The sequence below is a fragment of the Botryllus schlosseri genome, chromosome 6, assembly GCF_051294905.1.
Source record: "Botryllus schlosseri isolate E-star chromosome 6, Bs_hap1, whole genome shotgun sequence".
Classification (NCBI taxonomy): domain Eukaryota; kingdom Metazoa; phylum Chordata; class Ascidiacea; order Stolidobranchia; family Styelidae; genus Botryllus; species Botryllus schlosseri.
This window is the reverse complement of record NC_137241.1, coordinates 14,061,761-14,083,548: the sequence shown is the minus strand read 5'-3', so window position 1 is coordinate 14,083,548 and position 21,788 is coordinate 14,061,761. Positions and strand designations below refer to the sequence as shown.

General features: G+C 40.4%; 1 protein-coding gene and 1 long non-coding RNA gene across 2 annotated transcripts in view; one reads left to right on the top strand and one right to left on the bottom strand.

The window, feature by feature from the left end:
• LOC145440288 (tetratricopeptide repeat protein 13-like) overlaps nt 1-21,788 on the bottom strand; it is a 42,105-nt gene that overhangs the window by 18,759 nt on the left and 1,558 nt on the right. The window contains exons 2-18 of the mRNA XM_080317855.1: nt 21,346-21,536; nt 21,200-21,275; nt 16,868-16,938; nt 16,636-16,803; nt 14,596-14,715; nt 13,032-13,163; nt 11,354-11,415; nt 10,913-11,054; nt 9,875-9,979; nt 9,750-9,819; nt 9,039-9,157; nt 8,935-8,978; nt 6,977-7,185; nt 6,609-6,660; nt 6,450-6,545; nt 6,300-6,389; nt 5,353-5,422 (exon numbers count right to left, since the gene is read on the bottom strand). Of these exons, the coding sequence (XP_080173981.1) occupies nt 5,353-5,422; nt 6,300-6,389; nt 6,450-6,545; nt 6,609-6,660; nt 6,977-7,185; nt 8,935-8,978; nt 9,039-9,157; nt 9,750-9,819; nt 9,875-9,979; nt 10,913-11,054; nt 11,354-11,415; nt 13,032-13,163; nt 14,596-14,715; nt 16,636-16,803; nt 16,868-16,938; nt 21,200-21,275; nt 21,346-21,536 (1,817 nt within the window). The remainder of the gene's footprint in view (nt 1-5,352; nt 5,423-6,299; nt 6,390-6,449; nt 6,546-6,608; nt 6,661-6,976; nt 7,186-8,934; nt 8,979-9,038; nt 9,158-9,749; nt 9,820-9,874; nt 9,980-10,912; nt 11,055-11,353; nt 11,416-13,031; nt 13,164-14,595; nt 14,716-16,635; nt 16,804-16,867; nt 16,939-21,199; nt 21,276-21,345; nt 21,537-21,788) is intronic.
• On the top strand, nt 13,568-14,095 carry LOC145440327 (uncharacterized). The gene is made up of 2 exons (XR_013915522.1): nt 13,568-13,733; nt 14,045-14,095. It is a non-coding gene; the product is annotated as an uncharacterized LOC145440327 (long non-coding RNA).

Below are 21,788 nucleotides of genomic sequence, written 5' to 3'. Positions count from 1 at the left end.
TTCGAAATAAATGCAACTTTGTGTTTGGTAGAGCCTCTGCTACACTGCCAAGTATCGCATAATTCCACTGTCCGAATTTAACGAACGAAAAATAACTTGAACGAAACGAGTTGTAGGCTACTTTTATACAGTTTCGCACAAAACTTGCACCATTGCGACCTCGTCCATAGCAGACTTGGACAACTACAAAATTTTCCGCTTTTCCGAATCAGATTAGAATTAGAATTAGAGCTACCGGTACGCATGTTATTCCAAATTAGATTACAATTAGAATTAGAGCTTCACAGCTTTTTCCAACTTAGATTAGAATTAGAATTAGCGCTAAACAGTGTTTTTCCAAATCAGATTAGAATTAGAATTACTGAATTCGCAAAACTTGAATGAAATTGAGAATGGGAAATAAATACAGCAGAAATCAGTTTATATCAAATCACAACTATTCTCATAAATAACCATGAGAATGGTTAATGTCTGCACACCAAACTTGTCTCGTTTTGTACCATACCAGGGGTCACCGTAATCGCGCCCGACGATCTGATTTGTGATTTTGGAAGAACGCGAAATACAGCATTTTGAAATGCTAAAATTTATTTCAGTTTCAAATTATTATTATTATTGTTGTTGTTGTTGTTTCAAAATAAGCTATTCGCTTGTGCCCAACAACACTATTCCACACTAGCTGAAATGGCTTCGGCGATGGTAACAGCATTCCATTGATGGGAGAGTCAGCTGATATCAATAAGCATATTGCCTAACACGCAATGGCCCAGACACTGCCAAAACCGAGACGTTTAGAAAACGGCATAGGGCTTCCTCACGAGATCAATCTTTAGGATGGAATAGTCTTTCAGCTATAGTAACGTGTCTCATGTCTGGCTACAGCCCCAATATCGATTCATTAGTCGCTGAAAAGCGTTGTCCGGTTTCGTGCGCAGTTGATAGCTCAAAATAAAATGCCGTTTATGATGATCACAATATTTCTTGTTGCAGTCGTACTACTTTAATAAAATATTACTTTTTTGTGGTAACCATGAGCATTGCCCATGTTAATCAGCACGGCGTTGTACTAAAGGAAATTTTTAAAACTAGAATGTTCTTCGCATACAAGCTACTATGCTAGCAGGCTATGATTCGTCACAATAATTACGGTACTACGACTGTAAGCTGTAAGTACGGCGATGGCGGCTTGGTACTGGATTTCTCTGCGCGAGAGGGATATTCTTGTTAACTCTCTGAAAAATGCCTCGGACAAAGAGGCATTTTCAGGTAAACAATAAATTAGATTAGAATTAAAATTAGAGCATCGGAACATTTGCCAGATTAGATTACAATTAGAATTAGAGCATGGAAACATTTCACAAATTAGATTACATGCATTTCGTTCTAATTTAGTGAAATTAGACAACTAGAATTACCTATAGTTGTCCAAGTCTGGTCCATAATATACCATCAATTCTCTATCGCAATTACATGCAGAAAAACACGTTTAAAACTTATCAACCACTGTAAAATTTGGTGTATTATTCGCCTAGTTAATGGACAGGCGTCCAACTTCTTGCATTTTGGAATTAGGCAACACAATTTTAATATTTGGCGAACCGGCAAGGGAACTTGCCACGGGCCGGCACCGGTTGAGAACCACTGATCCCGAGCATTATTGACTGCACGCGCAGCGCACATATTAGCCGTATACTGAACGTTTGGGAGATTATTTATCTTTGGGTAGGAATGGATATGGTGTGACGTATTTACCATACAAGAGCATCACAAGGAATCGAAAACTCCAGTAAAATATCTCTGACAAGCACAAACGTCACTCTCGACCTACCAGTTTCAATCACATATATTTTAACTTATTAACGTAATAAATATATTTGATTCCACGATATAGGTGCACGGCGAACAAAATAATTCCCGTTCTATTACGGTCGTTTCAATTGCTGTAATTTGTAATCCATTGCGTATGACGTTCTTAAACATGAATGCATTGTAGTGCTATCGTAGACCGGGTCGGATGCTTGATTCACGGCAAAACTCAATATGCCAAATGTATTGCGATGTTGTGTTCAATATCTGTCAATAAAACCGTATTCAAATTTCTCCAGCCTGCGCATGTGGTTGAGACATTTGCGCCGCACGGTTTAACTGGTGGCCAAAACACCTATACGTTTGTATCAGTTCACTATTCGTTCAAGGTGCGCGATGTTCGTCTTTATGATTGCAGTCATTTGCCTTCAGTCCACGAGGTTTCGCGATACCATGTATGATATAACCGCGGAAGTGATCGATGCAGATTCATGCCCCACACGGGTGATTTCAAGATACACTCATCGTCAAAGGAGTCATAAGTCGTCGTTTTTCAGTGTTCACGGTGTCTATGACTTCAAGACGGCCCACTTTCGTGTCAGGCTTTCGTAAGACACCGCTGACGTGAGACTAGAGGACTCAAACTCGCAACCCGTTGGTTTTGCAACTGTGGAACGTATTACCACTACACATCAGCGTCTGATGCATGCATAAAATCCGTACTGCAAAGCACAGCAAGACTGCTCCAGCAGCGTCGCAGGAGTAATGCAGAAACTCCTACATGGGCTAAGACCAGGGCCGTAACAGCACTTCGTCAGCCCCCCCCCAAAACTTTGATCTTGGGCCCCCCATAGGGTTATAGACCGAACTTCAGGGGGGCTTCGCCCCCCAGACCCCCCCTCCAGCGATACACTGTTTACCACTATTCATCTTAAACTTGGGGACTTTGTTTAGTGAATCAGTTTTTGTCGCCTAAGCGCGCGAAGCGCGGAAAATTTATGATTTCATCAGTCAGTATGATCGGGAATTGCGTATTTGTTATCTATTTTTATCTTCTCTCTGCTGACGTAATCAGATTTGCCGGTAGAGCTGAGTGAGGAGTGTTTGAAAAGGTAGGACCACTCAATAATAATTAAACAGCACCTCGTCAGGCACCCATCACGTTGTTCGCGTTTGTCACGAAATTATCTGTACTGTATTGTGAGCCGAGCGAAAGCGAGGCGCGAAAATTTTCGATAATTTATGATAAAATCGCTCAATCAGATCGGTGATTGCATATATATTATGCTATCAATTTATTGTCCTCTCTACTCACTTAATTAGATTTACCGGTTGAGCTGAGTGAAGTGTCTTGAAAACGGGAGGGCCCGTAAATATTGATTAAACATCTTCGGGCGGGCGGACCCGTTGATATGACTTCGTTACGGTGTTATTTCGTGACTTCCAGTCTGCTATATCAAAAAATATAGAATCGCCCAAACGTAGGCTTCTAAACTAAGAGACGCACACGATTTCAAATTGGTATTTCTTCACTGGCATAAAATTTTACCCAGCGGGATGGTAATTGTCTCGTGAGGTTCAGATTGCAAAGACAGAAACATTCGGCGCCAGTCATTCAGGAGCCTATGGACAATTAAACCTATATATGTATTTTGTATAGCCTATATAACGAAGTTTTCGGTCTGCATAAGAGCATAGACCTTTTCGGCCAAGCTTTTCTCGCTACCGATCGTTCTGGCACACTTCTTGGAGTCGCATGTTATATGGCCTAAAACTTGATTGTATGAATGTATGTCTTGGTGGGCCGTGGCGCGGTAATGGCCCAATATCCAATAATATAGAAAAATGGCTGCTTGAATTCGCACGCAGCGCGAAAATTTTTTGAAAAATTTGCATAAATTTCAAAAAATACGCTATGATTTATGCTAATTCACGAAATAATTTTGTGCCCCCTTCGAGCTCGGGCCCCCCCCCCAATTGGGGGGTTTGGGGTGCGGCAGTTACGGTGCTGGCTAAGACACAAAAACAGAATCCTGACTTCACCGCTGCGGATTTAGTCGAAAATAGTGTCGGAATATGTTTGAATCACATTTGTTTGAAATTGTCATAACTATCAGGGCGAAATAGGCCCCGCATCTCCGTCTCGGAAACCGATTATAATTTCAAAAACTGCACCTATTTGTAATGTGTTGGTCATTTTGCGTTTGCCACTCCGATGTTAACTACGAGAAACACGCGACCCTTCGGCCGAATCTACTTTTGAAACTATTGTTTACTATTGTGTATCGATTTCCAGTTGAAGTGTCCCTGAAATTGCTACTTCTACTTGAGTACAAGCGCGATTACTTTGAACACATTTACTTAAAATCGTAAAGACTTGTGTGGCATGTTGTATGTTGAATGTGCATCTCTAAAGCGTGTCAACCGCGTGCACTAATAGTAATGGATTTCCGTCACTTGTTGCAATACACGTTCAGTATCTGCCTGTGAAATAACTTTTATAATCAGTTAATTACAAGTGCCACCCATGACAGCCTTGTCAATCCCAGATCGCCGCATCACAATACCTTATCGATATCGCCTTGGATAACAGTACGCAATCAGGATCAAGAACCGATTCCGAGGCCTTCCTCCAACGCAATTTAGAAAGGGCCTCATCACGCAACAATCGCCGCATGACAGCAATCACGAGGCGCGCGATCACGGATCACGACCTCGGCTCGTGACGTGATCGCGTGGCGCGTAATACGACCGCGTTGCGTTCGCGCAGAACGAAACGGGGGAACGACAGGCGCGGGGACGGTGACAAAACGTTTCCGGCGCGGCGCACAATGCGAGGAAGCTGCTTTGTGCGGGTTTCAATTTGATATTCGCAGAAATGCGATGATTGTCGGGCGGGGTCAAAATGCCAGCGACTGCCGCGCTGGCGACATAGAAAGACCTGACAGTTTGAAGAGATTCTTGGAGGTACAGAACTTCAACATACATTTGAACAATAAATTTGCATTGAAATAAACATGAGCATTTCCGGCTGATCATCGTTATGGGTGATCGTCAGCAACTGTATAGTGGAAGATTCAGAAGAACTTACCAACAGTCCCATCACCAAATACGACGTCACCGGCACAAAAATTCGGATAACTGAAGAGGACACATGACTCAAACTCAAAAAGCAAGCAAAGATGCTGGTCAGTGGTCAGAAAAGAAGTGCTCCTGCTTTTTCTAGACCTTACTCTTATGTTTGAATTTTGTCAAGTAGAAAGCAGTTACGAATGCAATCGTCACTTTAATTAGTAAATGCCTTTACGACTGTATCACAACAACAAAACATATTTTCGAAATTTGCATCTATTTGTGGTGTCATCTGTCAAGATAGCGGCAGTAATAACACTGGCTAACACAATTTTTGTTGGCTTTGATCACTTGATCAGACTATCATTGAAGACAATAACGTGTGACCCGACGTCATAACACGACAAAATGAATTCCGCAGCCGGCGCGATTTTATTGTAGCACGGCGCCACCTAACGGTAGTAAACATCATACCATGACAGCCTTCACGATGGACCCGTAGTCGTCGGCTCGTTCCAAATCGCCTTTGTATTCATTTGAAGACCTGTGAAGTCGATGTGCTTTCTATTCTCCGATTGCAGTGGTTATAAAATATTTGGATCAGTTAAAGAGCTATCTGATGACATAAAAAAAGGTGGAAGGTTCCACTTAGCCAGCGCCATGGTGTGGTGTTTAAAAAATTTGGACATATCCTATAAATAAACGACAATGTAGTTTACAGTTGTAGCTTCAACACTGGACTTTCACGGACCGTGTGAAACTAGTCCGTGGACCCCAATTCAAGAGTCCCTGATGTAAAATAAAAGCCTTGTAACTTTGGAAATATACCGCAGACGTTGAGAAATGGCGCCACAGAAGCTTGTAATTAGACTTGCCTTGACTTGAGGCGTACGGTCACAGCTATGTTGCATTTAAAACAAATGGTTGTTTAAAACACTTTGCTTATAACATGTTTTAAATAGTGTTTTGAACAAAGGCCTTTTGAAAAAATGTGTTTTTCAAGTTGTATAATTATGCCATAATTGTGTCAATACTTTCAAAAAAACATGTAGGAGCCTACAGATGATTACCACCCGATATAGACGACGTATACGATATGGGATGGTTGGAACCCTCAGACTAGTCGGTTCAACAGCTATAGTACGCAGATATCTTGTCAAATGAGCTATTTTTACCCTATATTTCATTATCAATCGATTGTGACGTCACACTTGAATATTTGTGACGTTATGACTTAAAAAAGCAATAAAAAACATGTTTTAAACAAGGGTCTCGTTTTAAACAAGTTTCTTGTAAATTGATTTTTGTTTTCAAGTGCAACCATAGTCACAGTGATTTGACAGAATTTGATTACGTTAGAAACCAAGCGATAAGAATTACTTAGAAAATACACCATTCCAAGCAGCGATAACAAAACTTACGTCGCGCTGGTGTGGTCTAAAACCAGATTTTTCATGAGAGATATCACCCGATCGATGTACTCGCTGTAAATCATGTTATGTTTATCCCCTCTGTGATAAAGCAACGAAAAGTAACGAACACAACATAGAGTGATCAGTCGCCTGGCTTACTTCATCAGGTTGATATGATGAATGAAGGTGTAGGGATCCGTTTTCGAGTTGGGTAGCTTATCCAGCCACATAACCGGATGATTAACGTCAACAAGCCTAAAGGGCAATATAATATTTGAAGAAATTCTACGTACCGGTACCCCAAACAGAAATACATACCGTCTCCACTTGACAGCGATATCAAACGGCACCCTCCAAGCGATTTGCTTCGCTAAAACAATAAAAAGATTTGAGAAGACTCGTAGGCGACAGAACGGCAACATGTCTACCATTACTTTGTGGAGTTGGGTGAAGTTGAAAGTTAAGAAATAAAGCCAAGAATGCTTGGAACTATCGACGCGATTCACTTCGCAAATGATATCAAGTTAAGTCAACATATTTGCTGCGGTTATTGAGACAAGGCTCGCCAATTATACTTCGCCCACCAATTATATCGGCACTCAATTAACGACACAGCATTCACAAAATTCGGGTACATACTGTGGAACCTGGTAATAGTACTGTTAATTTAATCCAGGGCTACTTACTTTTCTGAGTGTTACTTGACTTGAAGTGACCAGAAACCACTTCGGCAATTTGCAACGACGCCATTCCCATAGCGATACGCAAACGTTTGTTACCCTTGTAAGCTTCCATGCCGTGCACGCCACGCACCCAAGAACCGATATGGTGGGCTTTGCACATCAAACTCCGCGTTTCATTCGGCAGGTCTTCCCAAGACTTTACTTCGATGTCCCTGCGGAACGGTTTGCATCAGTGGTTAACAAGACGGCCGATTTCACCCCTTGGGATGCGACTTGAGAAGATAAGGGGGTGAAAAATGTCAAAAAGGGGGATTTGGGTCGAAAAAACATAACAAGCGGCAATATGGTAGGCGATAATGGGAAGGACTGCAGGCTTGCACGGCGGTCATTTAAACCTTGGACTTCCTATTTTATCAACAGCACAGCTTGAAATCTCGTGAAATTGTTTACATGCAGATACGAGACAATTCCGAACATTTACGAAAATTGAATTTGTGGGTCAAAGATTACATCATATTGAAAATTGATGAGTTTCTGTTCATTTTGTGGTCTGCGAAGTTCATATTTTATCAATGTTATTACTAGGGCGGTTTTTTTTTGACATGTCAAAATTTGTCAAAATTGTAGCGTTAGGTCAAAATTTGTCAAAATTTTTCATCAAGTCAAAAAATTTTTGACGTCCGCATTTTGTTTGTATCGTAGATTTTGCACTGTCGGTGAACTCATAATTTGATATTTTAAAGCTGTTAGCCTATTTTATAGGCCTACCGTTGTAAACGGCTAATCGTCTGCTCACTGTGAATCATAAACGGTCAAATAAAACAAATAATAGGTAGACATGGTGTTATGGTCAACGTACCGCAATATCCTAACTGAAGAAAGACTTCTTGTGCATTGCATCATTCTTATATTAAGAAGCGCATGATGAAAATTTGTGATGTAGACAACATTGTCAGAGTGAAGCAACACGGTGTGTCACCAGCACCAGCAGTGTACGCACAACTTGAGTGTTGTCAGCCAACAACTGCTACTGTTGAACGTCCTAGGCAAGCTTCTTAGTAAGGACGTGCACTTTCTACCCAAGAATGTAGGAAAGTATCTCTTGTTGTACTACAAAATATTTTAATTATTTCTACCATAATACATATTGTAACCACTGGAATTCTTCATAGGGCCAGATTTCGTTTAATCATTGTTTTTTCATGTAAAAAGTTGCCTGTTTCTAAGCCAAAAACGCTTTTTCAGGCCAAACTACTTCGTTAGGACAGTCAGATCCAACCAGAAATAAAGATAAGTGGTACAATTTTAACATTATGTGGGAAAACACCTAATTTGCATACGTTAGGTCAAAATTTGGTCAAAATTTCCTTTTTAATAGGTAAAAAAAAACCGCCCTAGTTATTACAAATGAAAGTGCAATTGGATATTGGATTACAGTTGAGATTTCGCAGTTGGATTTTTGAGTAGCTTGTCTTATGGTGTATATTTCTGAGTGATCTTTTAATCAGCAGTGTAGGGTTAAACGTGAAATTGGGGCAAAATTTCATCAATGGTCTGAAATCATTCGGGCATTACATGATTAACATTGCTCAAAAAGCCATCAAAATATTCAAGCAAGTAGTATCTCATAGGAAAGTTTGGAATGGCCCACAGAGCGCCAAAAGATGTAAATCACTGGCCTACTGGTACTTAAATTCAAGCATTGCGACGATACATCGCTATCACAACGTGATTTCATTGCCGAAAGGATTTTTCTACGCCCGCCTAATTGTTTGTGGATGGGGGCATGCGAACCATGGGCGATTGGTCGTAGCGTGGATGAAGATTACATTGAATGACGTCAGAAATCCATTCTGACGAGACATACACTGAGATTTGTCACAACACAACTGTCGTAACACATTCTCAGACAACTGCAACACCGCTATGTCGTTATCCTCAGTTGCAAGCAAAAGTCTTACTTTATATGAGGTTGGATTCCAGGCTGTTCGGTGTAGTTTTTAAACTAAAACAGAGAATGCAAATTGAAACTAAACAGCTGCATCACGCTACGCAGGGAACCCACCGTGAAATCAAACGGCCGCGAATTCACCCAGTATTCTCGAAAACTTGCCGGTAAGTCGACTTCCGCCGTTACATCGTACAAACTCGATTCCAGATGGCAGTGCATGTATCTGCACCACTCTGAGAATAGAATAGAGCCAGTTGATGACGATATCGAGCAAGATTAAAAAATGGTTCTCTCCAACTACTTCTAACTTACTATGAATGGCTAGGTCATTGTTGGGCAAACTTATCGGCTCGTGTGCTGCCACATATTTGCATGCACCTGTTCGCAGCTTCCTTAGTTCGTTTGTGTTAGTTGCCAAATCATTCATTTAGTACGCGAACCCTTGAGCAAACTACTTCTCTACTCCACTACCTTGAATTTTTTTCAAACCTATCATTTTTTCACCTCCACTTGTAGTAATCTTGGAGTCTTGGAAATCGATACTTCTACTTGTAATTTAGTAGAAATTTATGCCATTACTTCTAATCCACTTGAGTAGCAACGCTGACTACTTTCACCATCTCTGGAAGTAACAATTTTTGATGCATATTCAGGCACAGTGGTTAGATGAGAATTTTTACATTAACGTTGCATTGTTATTCCTGCATGATGAAATGGATGAAAGTTTTGCCCTGTGGTAGCGGTCGTGACGGATACCTCACAACACCATATACCAAGCTATAATGAAGCCAAAAACGAAAAATATCAGCAACGAAATTGACATACCTCTCAAATACATCACCTTCGTGCGCTCGGCCGATGGCTTATTGGGATTGCTCGGATAGCTCAACATGACCTAGATTTCCATCAATTAAGACAAATGCAACAGCAAAATCTCAGCCACGCCAAACCTTAGTGAATTCTTTCACGGCAGGATAGTATTGCCCGACTGACGCAAGAGAGGCCCCTTTCATAAAACGACACTGCTCATTGAACGGCTCCAGAGCGATGCAAGTCTGTGACGAAGAAAGTTTAATGCTTCTATATCTGTGGTTCTCAACCGGGGATCCGCGAAGCATTTTCAGAGTGTCCGCGTAACCTCTAAATTTGCAAGATGATTTAAACGTAATTTGTAATTTTTAAATTAGGAAAATCACGAGGCAGTTTTCCTCATAACTGCTCAAATTTCAGGACTCCCATTGACAGTATGGGCGTCTGAGATGAAATATCCTAGTGTGCAAATTCAGTTCAATACAAACATATTGCTGTTTTAGAGTCGTTGTTTTACGGGGGTTTGCGAAAAAATTACATGTAGGAGTAGTAAGGTCAATCAGGCTATGACTTGGAAATGTTTGCAAAACATTTTGGATTTGAAGGTTTCAGACTCAAGCTCAACTAATGAAACAACCGTTTGAAATAGAAATTCATGTACGTTATTTCCTAATCTGTCCAAATTAAGCGATCGAAACCTCGATGTGGAATTCATTTTATCCTGTGAACTTAAGAGGAGCTGGTAGATAGAAATGACTAAGCTGGACGTGATATGTTCAGTAATAAATGTGTTTCTCAATTTTGTTGCGATCATACCCAAATGTGTCACCGGGAGCGTTACGCATCATTATTACATTCGCCACCACCTGTGAAAATGGCTTTTAGGTACTCGTTCATATCAAATCGATTTTCAAGACATCATCATCATTGGTTTATTAGCAATTTTATCAGTTCAATACACCACAAAAAATGCGATACAATGAAAAGAAAGGAAGATGACAAAGCGACTAGGAGTTGTCTATGGAATCGGACACCCACCTTGGCCTAGGCGATGTAAAGAGGAGGCATGCACTGCACACTGAATGAAAGTAAAGAAGATAATAAAGTAGTCTGCAAACACAAAAAAGTTGAGAACCACCGTTCTAAATGTTATGAACAAGGAATTAGCAACTAAAGACCTTGAATGATGTCAGAGCGTCTCTAGGATCTCCGTGTTGATACTGCAGAATCCCTTTGTAATGATAGGATCTGGCATCGGTCGGATTCACAGACAGCGCCTTGTTGAAATTTTCGATTGCAAGATCGAATTCGCCGAGTTCTCTAAACACAGAAAATTCACTAGTCTCAATTCTGACACGTGGAAAGTCGTGGAATGCTGTCCATACAAAGGAACAGGGCGTTATATATTTTTCATCACATTATTAACAGTGTATCTGTAAGTAAATTGGCAATTCAATTATGCCCGACTATTCATCTGCCCGATATTGTATATTTATAGAGCAGATACAAGTTAACATAATTTTGGATACCGGATACTTGAAAATTTGAGATAAGGTTGCACATTGCACACATACAACGAAGCTAGCTGATTTAGTCGAAACACATTCAATGAAACTTACTGATAAGCTTGGCCAAGACTCTGAATAATCTCTGTGTAGTCTGGTTTGAGACGTAGGATGTCCTGAAATACCATTTGGTAAAATGAATTGCGGCAGTTTGAAAGACTGGTAAATAAGGGCGGTATCTAGCAGTATGCTTTATCTCAAAAGTCTGATTCAATTCAACGTTAAAAAGAAGAGATTCGTAATTTTAACAACATGAAAACTGCAACAGACTAAATGAAATGGCTACTATGAAAAATGCACGGAACATAAACGGGAACAAGGAAGTAAATATTTTTGCATTTTATACATAGTTATACGATGATGCAACCACTGGGTAGCAGAGATGCAGCTCAACAAGTTATGTTACGATGTAGATGGTGTCTGACTCAAAATATCTGGGCAGTCGCGTATTGCAAAATAAAATGTGGAATGATTACATCATGATAAGTGACAATAGAATACACCGACAATAAAATATCATGATAAGTCCATAAAAAGACCACATTCCTGAAGTCCAGACAGTCAATGCAATCTAGAATCGACATCTTTGACTTGACTCGTGGCAAGACAAATCACAGTTAATGTCAAGGTGTGGAAGACCGAGTCACAGCGTCTTGCTTGAGTCTTGTTATGAGTCATTTTACAGTTGGACTGGAGGTCTCAAACTCAAATGTGCTCACAACACAGGCCAATTCCTACCTTTTGATGGCGCCGTGGGCCGCAGCACCAATAATAGGGGAATTCAATGTATTTCCAAGTAGGCCTTATTTGACGGGACCTTGCCGACTCACATTCACACGCATCGTGAAAATGCGTTTTACTATTGTGAATTCACGCTCGGCACGCAAAAAATCACATTTTAAAATATTTGAATAAAATTGTTGCTGTAGGCCCACTTGGCATAGTTCCTGCATATTTAGTTGTAGAAACCATGCGAGAGTACAAATGCATCAGGACATCATAAAAGCTGTCACGTTGTAATTTTGCAGCTAGCGGACATTTGACGTGTCACAATTATACATAGACTATATTAGAATTTTACAAAGATTGATCTGATATGAGAACATCATAGCAGTACAGTCTAATCCGGGGTTCGGGCATACTCTTGATAACTAGGCTATTGATCATGTCATTACCAAAGTCAATTTAATCCAGCGTTAGATTGACCTTCGACTATTGGAACAGATCTATCACAACTTGAAGAAATGATTACTGTGCCATAGCAATAGAAATGCCCAATCGCCGACGAATCTATTTGTGTTACAGCTGTGAAGCGTGGGCTACTAGTACTTTATACTCGCCACATTTAATTGGCGATAATAACAAGGATAAAGATACCCAAAATGACACAGGATGTAACTAACTATGCACCAAGAGGGCAACATAAGCCAATGGTTGTCATACCGACCTGCTTAGATATCATATCTAAATAAGCTACATAACAGCCCGATATTTCTAAGGAGAGGGTCCAAGAATTGTGTACGTATGAATTATCAGCAGATCTGCAATCACTGGCATGAATTGTGAAGTGATATTCTGCTTCATTTCTCAAATTCATAAATATGCCTTTTTCCAGTAATAGACATACCATAATGAGTGCTGATGCTGGGCAGTTACATCATAATTAAGGAGGGGCGTTTCGCAAATCCAACTTGTGTCTATTGAAAAATGGGATGCAGTAGCAAGTTCTGACCTGGAACAGCTTAACGGCTTCTCTCAATCTTCCCATGTTGTACAAGCAGAGCGCTTGATAGTGCATTGCAACAGGCTGATCTGGCGAGGCTTGCAATGATCGTTCGAAATCGTTATTGGCTTTTGCATATTCCTGAAACACAATCGTTATGGTAATCAGCACTGTTTCCTATTCATAAAATTATTTATAGCCTCAGTAATTATACATACTGCAGATGGTTCGTGGGCATATGAGCATGCGACACTTCAGCATGCAACACACGGTGAGGTTAGGGGGGGTTATGGTTGGGGTAGGATATATATAAGGATAAAAGGATTAATTTGTTGGGGTTAGTTTAAGGTTATAAAATCACATGCTAAAGTGTCCCACACTCAAATATCGTTTTTCAGCATGTCGCATGTTCACATCTCGCGCAACGACTGCAGACAATAGAATGTGAGAATCTTTGTTGAGCATAATACATTTGATGCAATTATCTCATGGCAATACAATATTCAATCCAAGCACAGATACGATTCATGCCCAGTCATGATCATATTATACGGTGTGATATCAATTTCAATATTCCATGTGTAAATCGGAGATTTGGAAAGTTTAGTAATTTTTCTGCCGGTGCCAGCCAATAGTTTAAAAGGATGATTATTAGTGGATGTGAAATCAGGACTAGAATATCTGGATGAGGTATTAGAGTCATATATGTCAGTGGTTCTCAACCTGGGGGCGCGCCCCCCTTGGGGGGCGTGAGAGCATCTGAAGGGGGAGCGAAGAAGCGATCAAATGAATTTTGTTTTCGCGCGGCCAATTCACGCGTGTTTCTATATATATAGACCGAATTTCATATTTTTGAATTCTCTCATCAACAGTCACAACCTTCCATGCCATCAAACAATCTGTTTGGGTTGCTAGCATCCCGGTGGGATTTTGTGATATGACGATAAGGGGGGCGCGAAATTTTTCACTTTTATAAAGGGGGGCTAGTCGAAAAAAAGGTTGAGAACCACTGATATATGTAGAAGATCAAATGCTGTCAGAGAGAAATGAAAGAGAAAGTACATCAAGGAAAAGACATAGTTTATTTTTGTCCTTGATTTTTTTGCGGCATATACACCGAGTCATGATAGACATACACACGATCTGTGCCTATGCATACCATAAGTGCATATGCCGCTGGACAAGGAAGGTGCGGAAATAGCCTTGTAAGGCTTTCCAAGTATTGCACCAACGCTCCATGCTATCCCGGTAATGCATGGCAAGAGAGGAAGTCATGGATACCGATGTTACTAATCAGATCCTTGGCCTGACCCAGCCGGGGATCGACCCCACGACCTACCGATCAAGAAGCTGGGCGCTTCACCATTACACATCACACCCACAATAGTCAATTATCTATTAACTACACAAACACAGTAAATGTTCAGTGAATTTTTCTCTAAAGCTCCACGGGTCTTATCATAGAATGTAACAAATACCTGCTTCCTACATTTTCCACCTCTGATACAGTATAACGAGTATACACGCTGTACCATATCCAAGATTTTCAATGAAGCAATCGGTCACAACAAACCTCAAGTAGAAAAAGGACACTTCCTCTGTGCATGTATATGCTAGGATCGGAATCGTTGTCTTCAAGAATTTGACTGTAGTCGTCGTTCGCTTCATGCAGTTTACCCATTGCGTGATAAACCTGTAATATTCAAGTCACCGCTTGGTCAAGCACTGGTAAACGAAAAATGATATTTTTTTTCAGCATATACTTCAAGAACTGTTTTAGGTTAGCCTTGGGAGCCGATTCCAAATCTGTTTTCAGATTTTCTCTATCACATCAAAAGCATACTTCAAGTATATCTTGGTAATCTGGGCAGCGCAGCAGGGTGAACGATTCCATGAGGGTATCCGGGTAATGGAATGAAAGATAGGAAAGTATATTTCATATTGAAATGAACACAAATATTTCCGACTGACAATTAACAAGCGTAGGCCTAATTGTCAGCAACTAGTAGAGAATTGGAAAGAACATTGTATATCAACAAACGTATCACCAAATATGACATATGCTGTCACCAGAATGAAATTTCGAATTATCGGGGCTAAAAGATCGCTCAAGCTCAAAGTACTATATTTAGATGGTACTGGTACACTGACTCCTTCAGTTGGCACAAACTAGGTTGGTGTATATATGTGTTATGATGAAAGTCGACTCCAAGGCACACAAATGAAAGTGTGAAAGGCCTCTCCCGCCGATGCGGAATCTGTCTCTCGATAATTTTTCGCACCAACAGAATTATCAAACAAATGTTTGTTAAAAGCAGAATTCACAGCCTTTGCCTGTTCTGAATCAAGCTTCAGGGGACGAGTCAAGGGCGATCTTCTCTCAAAGCGTGATGCATGTGTTTTAATAAATCTAGGGAGATGCTGTCTTATGTGATCCTGCAAACATGACGTTCTTCCCACGTAGCCACAATCGCGGAGGCACTTATATTCATATGCTACATTACTTTGTAGGAGTGCAGGAATAACGTCTTTACATGTTCCAGGGAGCAGTTGGGTTGTCATAAAAATCACGTCGGTCTTCACTGTGTTGTAACATTTACTGACACAGAAATCAATTGTTTGTCAAAGCGGGTGGAAATAGGACCAATCCATGGTAGATGCGTTGAATTGCTTTAATTTCCTCTTGATGCAGCGCTTGCTGACGTATTCACGGCAACCGCTATCAAGTAAGATTTTGCGGATGTTGTCGAGTTCCGAACTTTGTTACCCGAGCATACCAGCAACGCTCTATCGTCGCAGTGGAATCAAAGCGACTTATGTCCAGTTTTCAAATTTTGAAGGTCTATTTTTAAAACTTGAAAGAAATAAGGTTTTTGAAAAAATTTCAATTTTTGGTCAAGTCAATTTTCTCAAAATGTGTAAAATGGACATAAGTCACTTTGATTCCACTGCGACTCAATGAACAAGCCGAAATAGGTCCTTGGAGCAAGCCCATCGCACCGAAGTCACAATTTGTCAATGCATGAAAGCGATAAAGCTAAATTAAACAGAACAGTTTGCGGTCTGTACAAGCTCAACGTAAACGTTATGCGGCAACGATGGTGGTGGTGGTACCTTATGTCGTAACGCGCTTTGGCACAAATATCAATAGTCTCTTGCAGCATGACATTTGTAAAAAGACTAGAGATATCAAATGAGTTTAGGAACACTTCTGAATAAGACAAATCCAGGCTTCGTGTTTCACTAGCGAAAGTGAACGAATCGCAAACACATCCCGTGCCGTACAATGGAAGATGTAACTGTAATACAATAGCGGATTACCTATTTCTGATGGGTGTTAATGAGACAGTCGAGGGTTCACAACTTAAAAAGATTTTGGACTTACCTTCACTTTATGTCATAATATATTTGATAAGAAAATAGCTTACAAAACGATTCATTATTTGATACAAATACTGTGATTATGGAGTTTTTGCTGAAATATTAAATTTTTCATGGCTTCAAAACGTGATGTGACTGGTAAAACTAATGACGGACAAGGAATCAGTGACTAGAACCACACTAGGAGAAGCCTGTGCAAGAAAGATTTTGCATTCGAAAGATTCAATATTACCTCGGCTCTCCTTTCCAATATTGAAAGAACCTCGTCTTGGGATTTAGTGTATTTCAGCGCAGTATTGTAATCACCCAGGGCGTTCACGGCATTTTCATGCTGAGACAATCCGCTTTTTGCATAAGCTAGAGCCCGTCCGTAATACACAGCTGGGCATGAAGGATCTGCCTGTACACGATCGAAAGTAAAATTATGCGATCTGCCCAGCAAACTATTGCCATCGAACACATACTATTGCAATTTTGTTGAAATGGTTGTAAGCTTCCGTCGGGTAGCCTGTCGCGACCAGGATAATCCCGAAAGCTGAAGAGTAAAGCACTGTTTGAGAACCGTGATGGTGAATAAACAACAAGTGGCACAAAAAATGTGACGATTTCGATGACATTTGCCTCGAAAAATCCGAATGATTGCAGTTGATTTAGGGATTTTAGAGGAACAGTAACAAATTCGCACATGAACTCTTTATAGCGTTAAAAATCTTGTTTCGTTTCCAACACAAAAGACAATCGAAAAATATCAGATGCTAGATTTGTTCCACCAAGTCTAATTTGTGTGCCGTATGTTTTTCAGGTGCGGTATGCTTATCTATTACACGAAGATAAATTATATTATGAAAAGTCCTCGATTAAGCACTCCAGAATTAATATCGGTATCAAATCAGTTATGATCGGAAGTCGCGTACTTTCTTGACATTAGTGCTGTGATGAGCAGACATCAACTGTGATTATGAGTCCAACATTTGTCATAATATCTACATTACTAGGCATCTTACTGTTGAAACCAAGCTAACACCTTGAAAAGGAAGCTCTGTATTATATTTGCTGATGGCGGTCCACAAAGGGGTTGGGAAAGAGGGATGGGAAAATCAATTCGCAGATGACCTGGCCCAAATAATAGAAATTTTGATCAAATTGAGGAACAAATCTCTGTTGATGAAGGATCATATTGCGCAAACAATGGACTGTCCAGACTACTGCAAAACAAAGTAGGTTGAGAAACTAGGTTATCAAATAATGGTCACCTGCAATTGAGGAGAACAAACCTATACAAAGAAGACACACAACTCAGCTACTAGCAACCGCAGATAATAGTATACAGAGAGCAAGCGACTAACAGAAGAAGACAGGATTAATCATCTTCGATAAAGGAACAATGGCATTGCGCCTAATCGATTAAAAATTACCAATGCAGATTACTGCAGTAACAACATCTTTGGTTTGAACTTGTATTAACCCATTACTACAGAACAAACATCAAGTTGGTTGATTATATATTGGAGTATGGGCATCAGACATGGGGTGATTACTTCACGAATGTAATCGATTGCGATTACGATTACTTGTGAATCCCACGATTACGATTACGATTACAGCCAAATAAGGAAGTAGTCGATTACGATTACGATTACTTTTCAAAAGTAATCACGATTACTCCCGATTACATTTGTTTTACTTCTTAGAACTAATTTCAGAAGAGATATTGGAAAACAATATAAATAAGGCTTGCGATGAAAAGGTTTAATGAGATAACAACTTTCTTTATAAATCATACGTCATTTTCTTGTTACGTCATAATGCACCCATTGCCCACCTCTATGCAGGACTATTCGTCGCACCCAACGATTTGCATTTTTGCCAGGTCCGTAACTGCCACACCCCAAACTCCCCAATAGGACCGGGAGCGAGCTCTAAGGGGACTTAAAAGTATTTTGTAAATCAACATATTTTCAAGAGAGTTAAATAACATGAAAATTTTCTTCGAGCGACGGGATTTAATGTCTTTAAATAGTTTGATTTTGAAATGCATACCTCTCCCCCTCAAGAAAAAAGCATGCATAATTTATAGGAATAGGCATTTCGGTGGCGGTCATGACCCCGCCACGACACACCAAACGACGTAAGCAATTTCGGCCAACATGCAACTCCACAAAGTGTGCTACAAAAGAATGACCTTGGCCGGTATGTGTCCATTGTCAGTAGCAGCGCTCTGTGGGCGTGACGAATAGTCCGGTCCTTCCAATCTGAGCCCGAACAATGCAAATGCCACCCGGGGCACTCACAGAGGAATGAAGATATGGCAATTTGTGTGTGCGTCTCACGAAAGTTTTTATTTTAGTCTGCTACGTTTGGGCGACTACAGTAACTTTTGATTATATAAAAGACGGGAGGTCACGAATTAACAACATACAATAATGAAATTAAAACAACATACCAGATGCTATAATTATGAATTACTTGCCCCCAGCTCTATCGGTAAATCTGAATAAAAGCAAGATAATGCCATTACCAATATTATTGACGAAATTCACTCATCAACTTGAAAACTGACCACCCTATGGGGCCCCAATACCCAGGGTTGTAATGACTCGAGTCATGACTCGACTCGAGTCACGATTTTATGGTGACTATACACTTGACTCGAGTTATTTTTTGTATTACCTCGACTTGTACTCGAGTCATTTTGCATGACTCGAACCAAGTCATATGACTCGAGACTAGAACGGCCAATACAGACATTCCATGTAACTTCGAAGAATAGTAATGTTACCACATTATTTGTATTTCGTCTTTCAGTCCTGATACTTGGAAATGGGGCCGTAAACTGTGAAACCTGACGAAAAATACGATATTATGAACACGAGCCATTCTATATCCCTCGAGCAGCGTTGAAAAAATTGGTTTGAACCTATGACCCTATGCTAGCTGACTTGGACTCGCACTTGACTCGGGGGGGGGGATTGAAAATGAATAGACATTGACTCGAGTCATAACTATAAAACTGAGATTGACTTGCGACTCTGAACATTGTAACTTGGTTACAACCTTACCAATACCAACGTTTGGAGTGGGGGACGAATTGCTGTTTTGGTTCTGATTGTACCTACAACCCACGCTTACATGGTGCATAAGCGGAGGGCTATGGCGGCAGGTATAAATGTCGAGTGAAGAATTGTGAAATAACTATTGGCGCCCGTTTGAAGTAGTCATATGAGGATAAGATAAAGTGAACTTAAAATTCTACCTTCCACTTAATACAGATACTGCAAGCTGCCGGTTATGCCGTTACGAGAAACGGCAATGAACGGCTCGGTTATGATAAATAAACGCAGCGTAATGTTTTATTTGACGAGTACAAAACTTCAAATCTTTGTCCGGTGTACGTACAATACATACGTATACTACATCGATAGGCCTACTGCTCGCCAAGCAGCAACGGTCAAACTGCGTTTAACTATAAGCATAACCAAACATCAATACATAAGTTACGATTTGAAACTAGGGAGAGTGGTGATTATTATCTTGCTGCCAGGTAGTGGCGTCTGGAGTGTATTGATAACATGATATACAGCATGGCTTACACCAGGGGTGGCTAACCTTTTCAGCCTAAGGGCCACATTTGATTGACGAACTATTGCGCGGGCCACTAGCCGCGCGAAGCGCGAAAATTTTTCGAAGTTCATAGGTCAATAATATTGTCACTTGACTATATTGCGGGCCTGCTGTATATCGCTGGGCTCCGTTTGCAAGGACTGGACTATTCGGCACCTGGACAATGGACATATCGATATCGAAAGCTTCGACCAACATGCGTCAATCATTTTGTGCCTAGGTTTCATTGTCGCCGGTCTTTCTGCGATCGCAAAAGCAAGGTCGCATATGTTGAACGACACTTTGTCTCGTAATGGCGAATATAGTTAGGCTCGATCTGATACATTAGGCGTTCTTTCATCTTCACAAATGGGTAACAACATTAAAAGCAAGAAATCGAGTAGGCTACAACATGTTGCGCGAAGCGTGTGTAGCAAATTTTTACTTTTGATCAATCCATCGCAAATTATTCTGCTTTATTGTAGTGTACGAAGATCTATTGAAATGTGGCTGGCTCAGGGATCTGCCAATGCGTTGGAACAGATATTTTAGTCATCACATCTCAAGTGTTGCGGCCAAGCTGATCAATTTTTTGGTTAGACTTGTATGCTCACAATCCCTGCCATCCAATTTTGATAATATTAGTAATTTCGGAAATTACCTCGCGGGCCACTCAAAACCTTCTCGCGGGCCAGATGTGGCCCGCGGGCCACGGGTTGGCCGGCCCTGGCTTACACTGTTCTAACAATCACACAGCAATGTACATAGAATATATATTTACTACGTGTGGACTGTGGATACTTCTTACGCAAGGACGAGCAAAGCTAATATTTCTGACGTAATAATGAGCAGTGGCATTCGAAAATCAACCGCTTGCGCTATCAATAACCTGGTATAATATCTCTTCCTTGTTCTCGAATGTTCGGTTATGTCATATTCATTGTAAAAATAAAAAGTAATCGTTCTTTAACAAAAAAATCGATTAGATATGCGAAGTAGTCGATTACGATTACGATTACTTTGGATTTTTTTCGAATGTAATCGATTGCGATTACGATTACTTGAAAATGCTGTAATCGTCGTAATCGATTACGATTACTAATCGCGATTACCCCATGTCTGATGGGCATGCGACTAAGGTAATTCATATATAGACTGTAAAATATAGCACGTGGCTTACATTTGTTTATTCTCACCTATTTCCAAGTTCCGAGAAGTATTGCCACAGCTCACTGGCAGTAGGTTGTTTTTGACAAGGTCGTCAGCAAACCTCTGATAAAAATTGATCTTCCGTCAGCAAAATAGTCAACTTTAGTACTATTATAGCGTTCAGAAACACAACCTGAATAATCGCAATATTCAATTTCTCCGGAGGGCATCGAATGTCTTGGTACGAAGCAGAAAAATAAACAGTAGGACCCAATATAGAGGGACCATCACCTCCCATTGACCATTCTTCCCGAGAGGGTGCTGAACGTGGAATAAGGCAACTGTTGGGAAGATATATAACATGATCTGCCATCTTTCCATAACCTGTAAAACAAGAAAGTATCAGTATACGAAATATTAGCAGATTTAGATGCAAACATGTGTATTATTATAATGACGGTATGCTATCTAATTCGCTGGTGGTATGGAATTGGTGTAACCTGCATGCTGCATGGGTGACAGGATGAAATTCCACTGATCACAGCTTGGTTCTGCACTAATTTTTTCTTGAAATTGTGTATATGTACGTATTGTACAGGGATATATGTCCCTGACATTGTTGAACCAAATAACCAT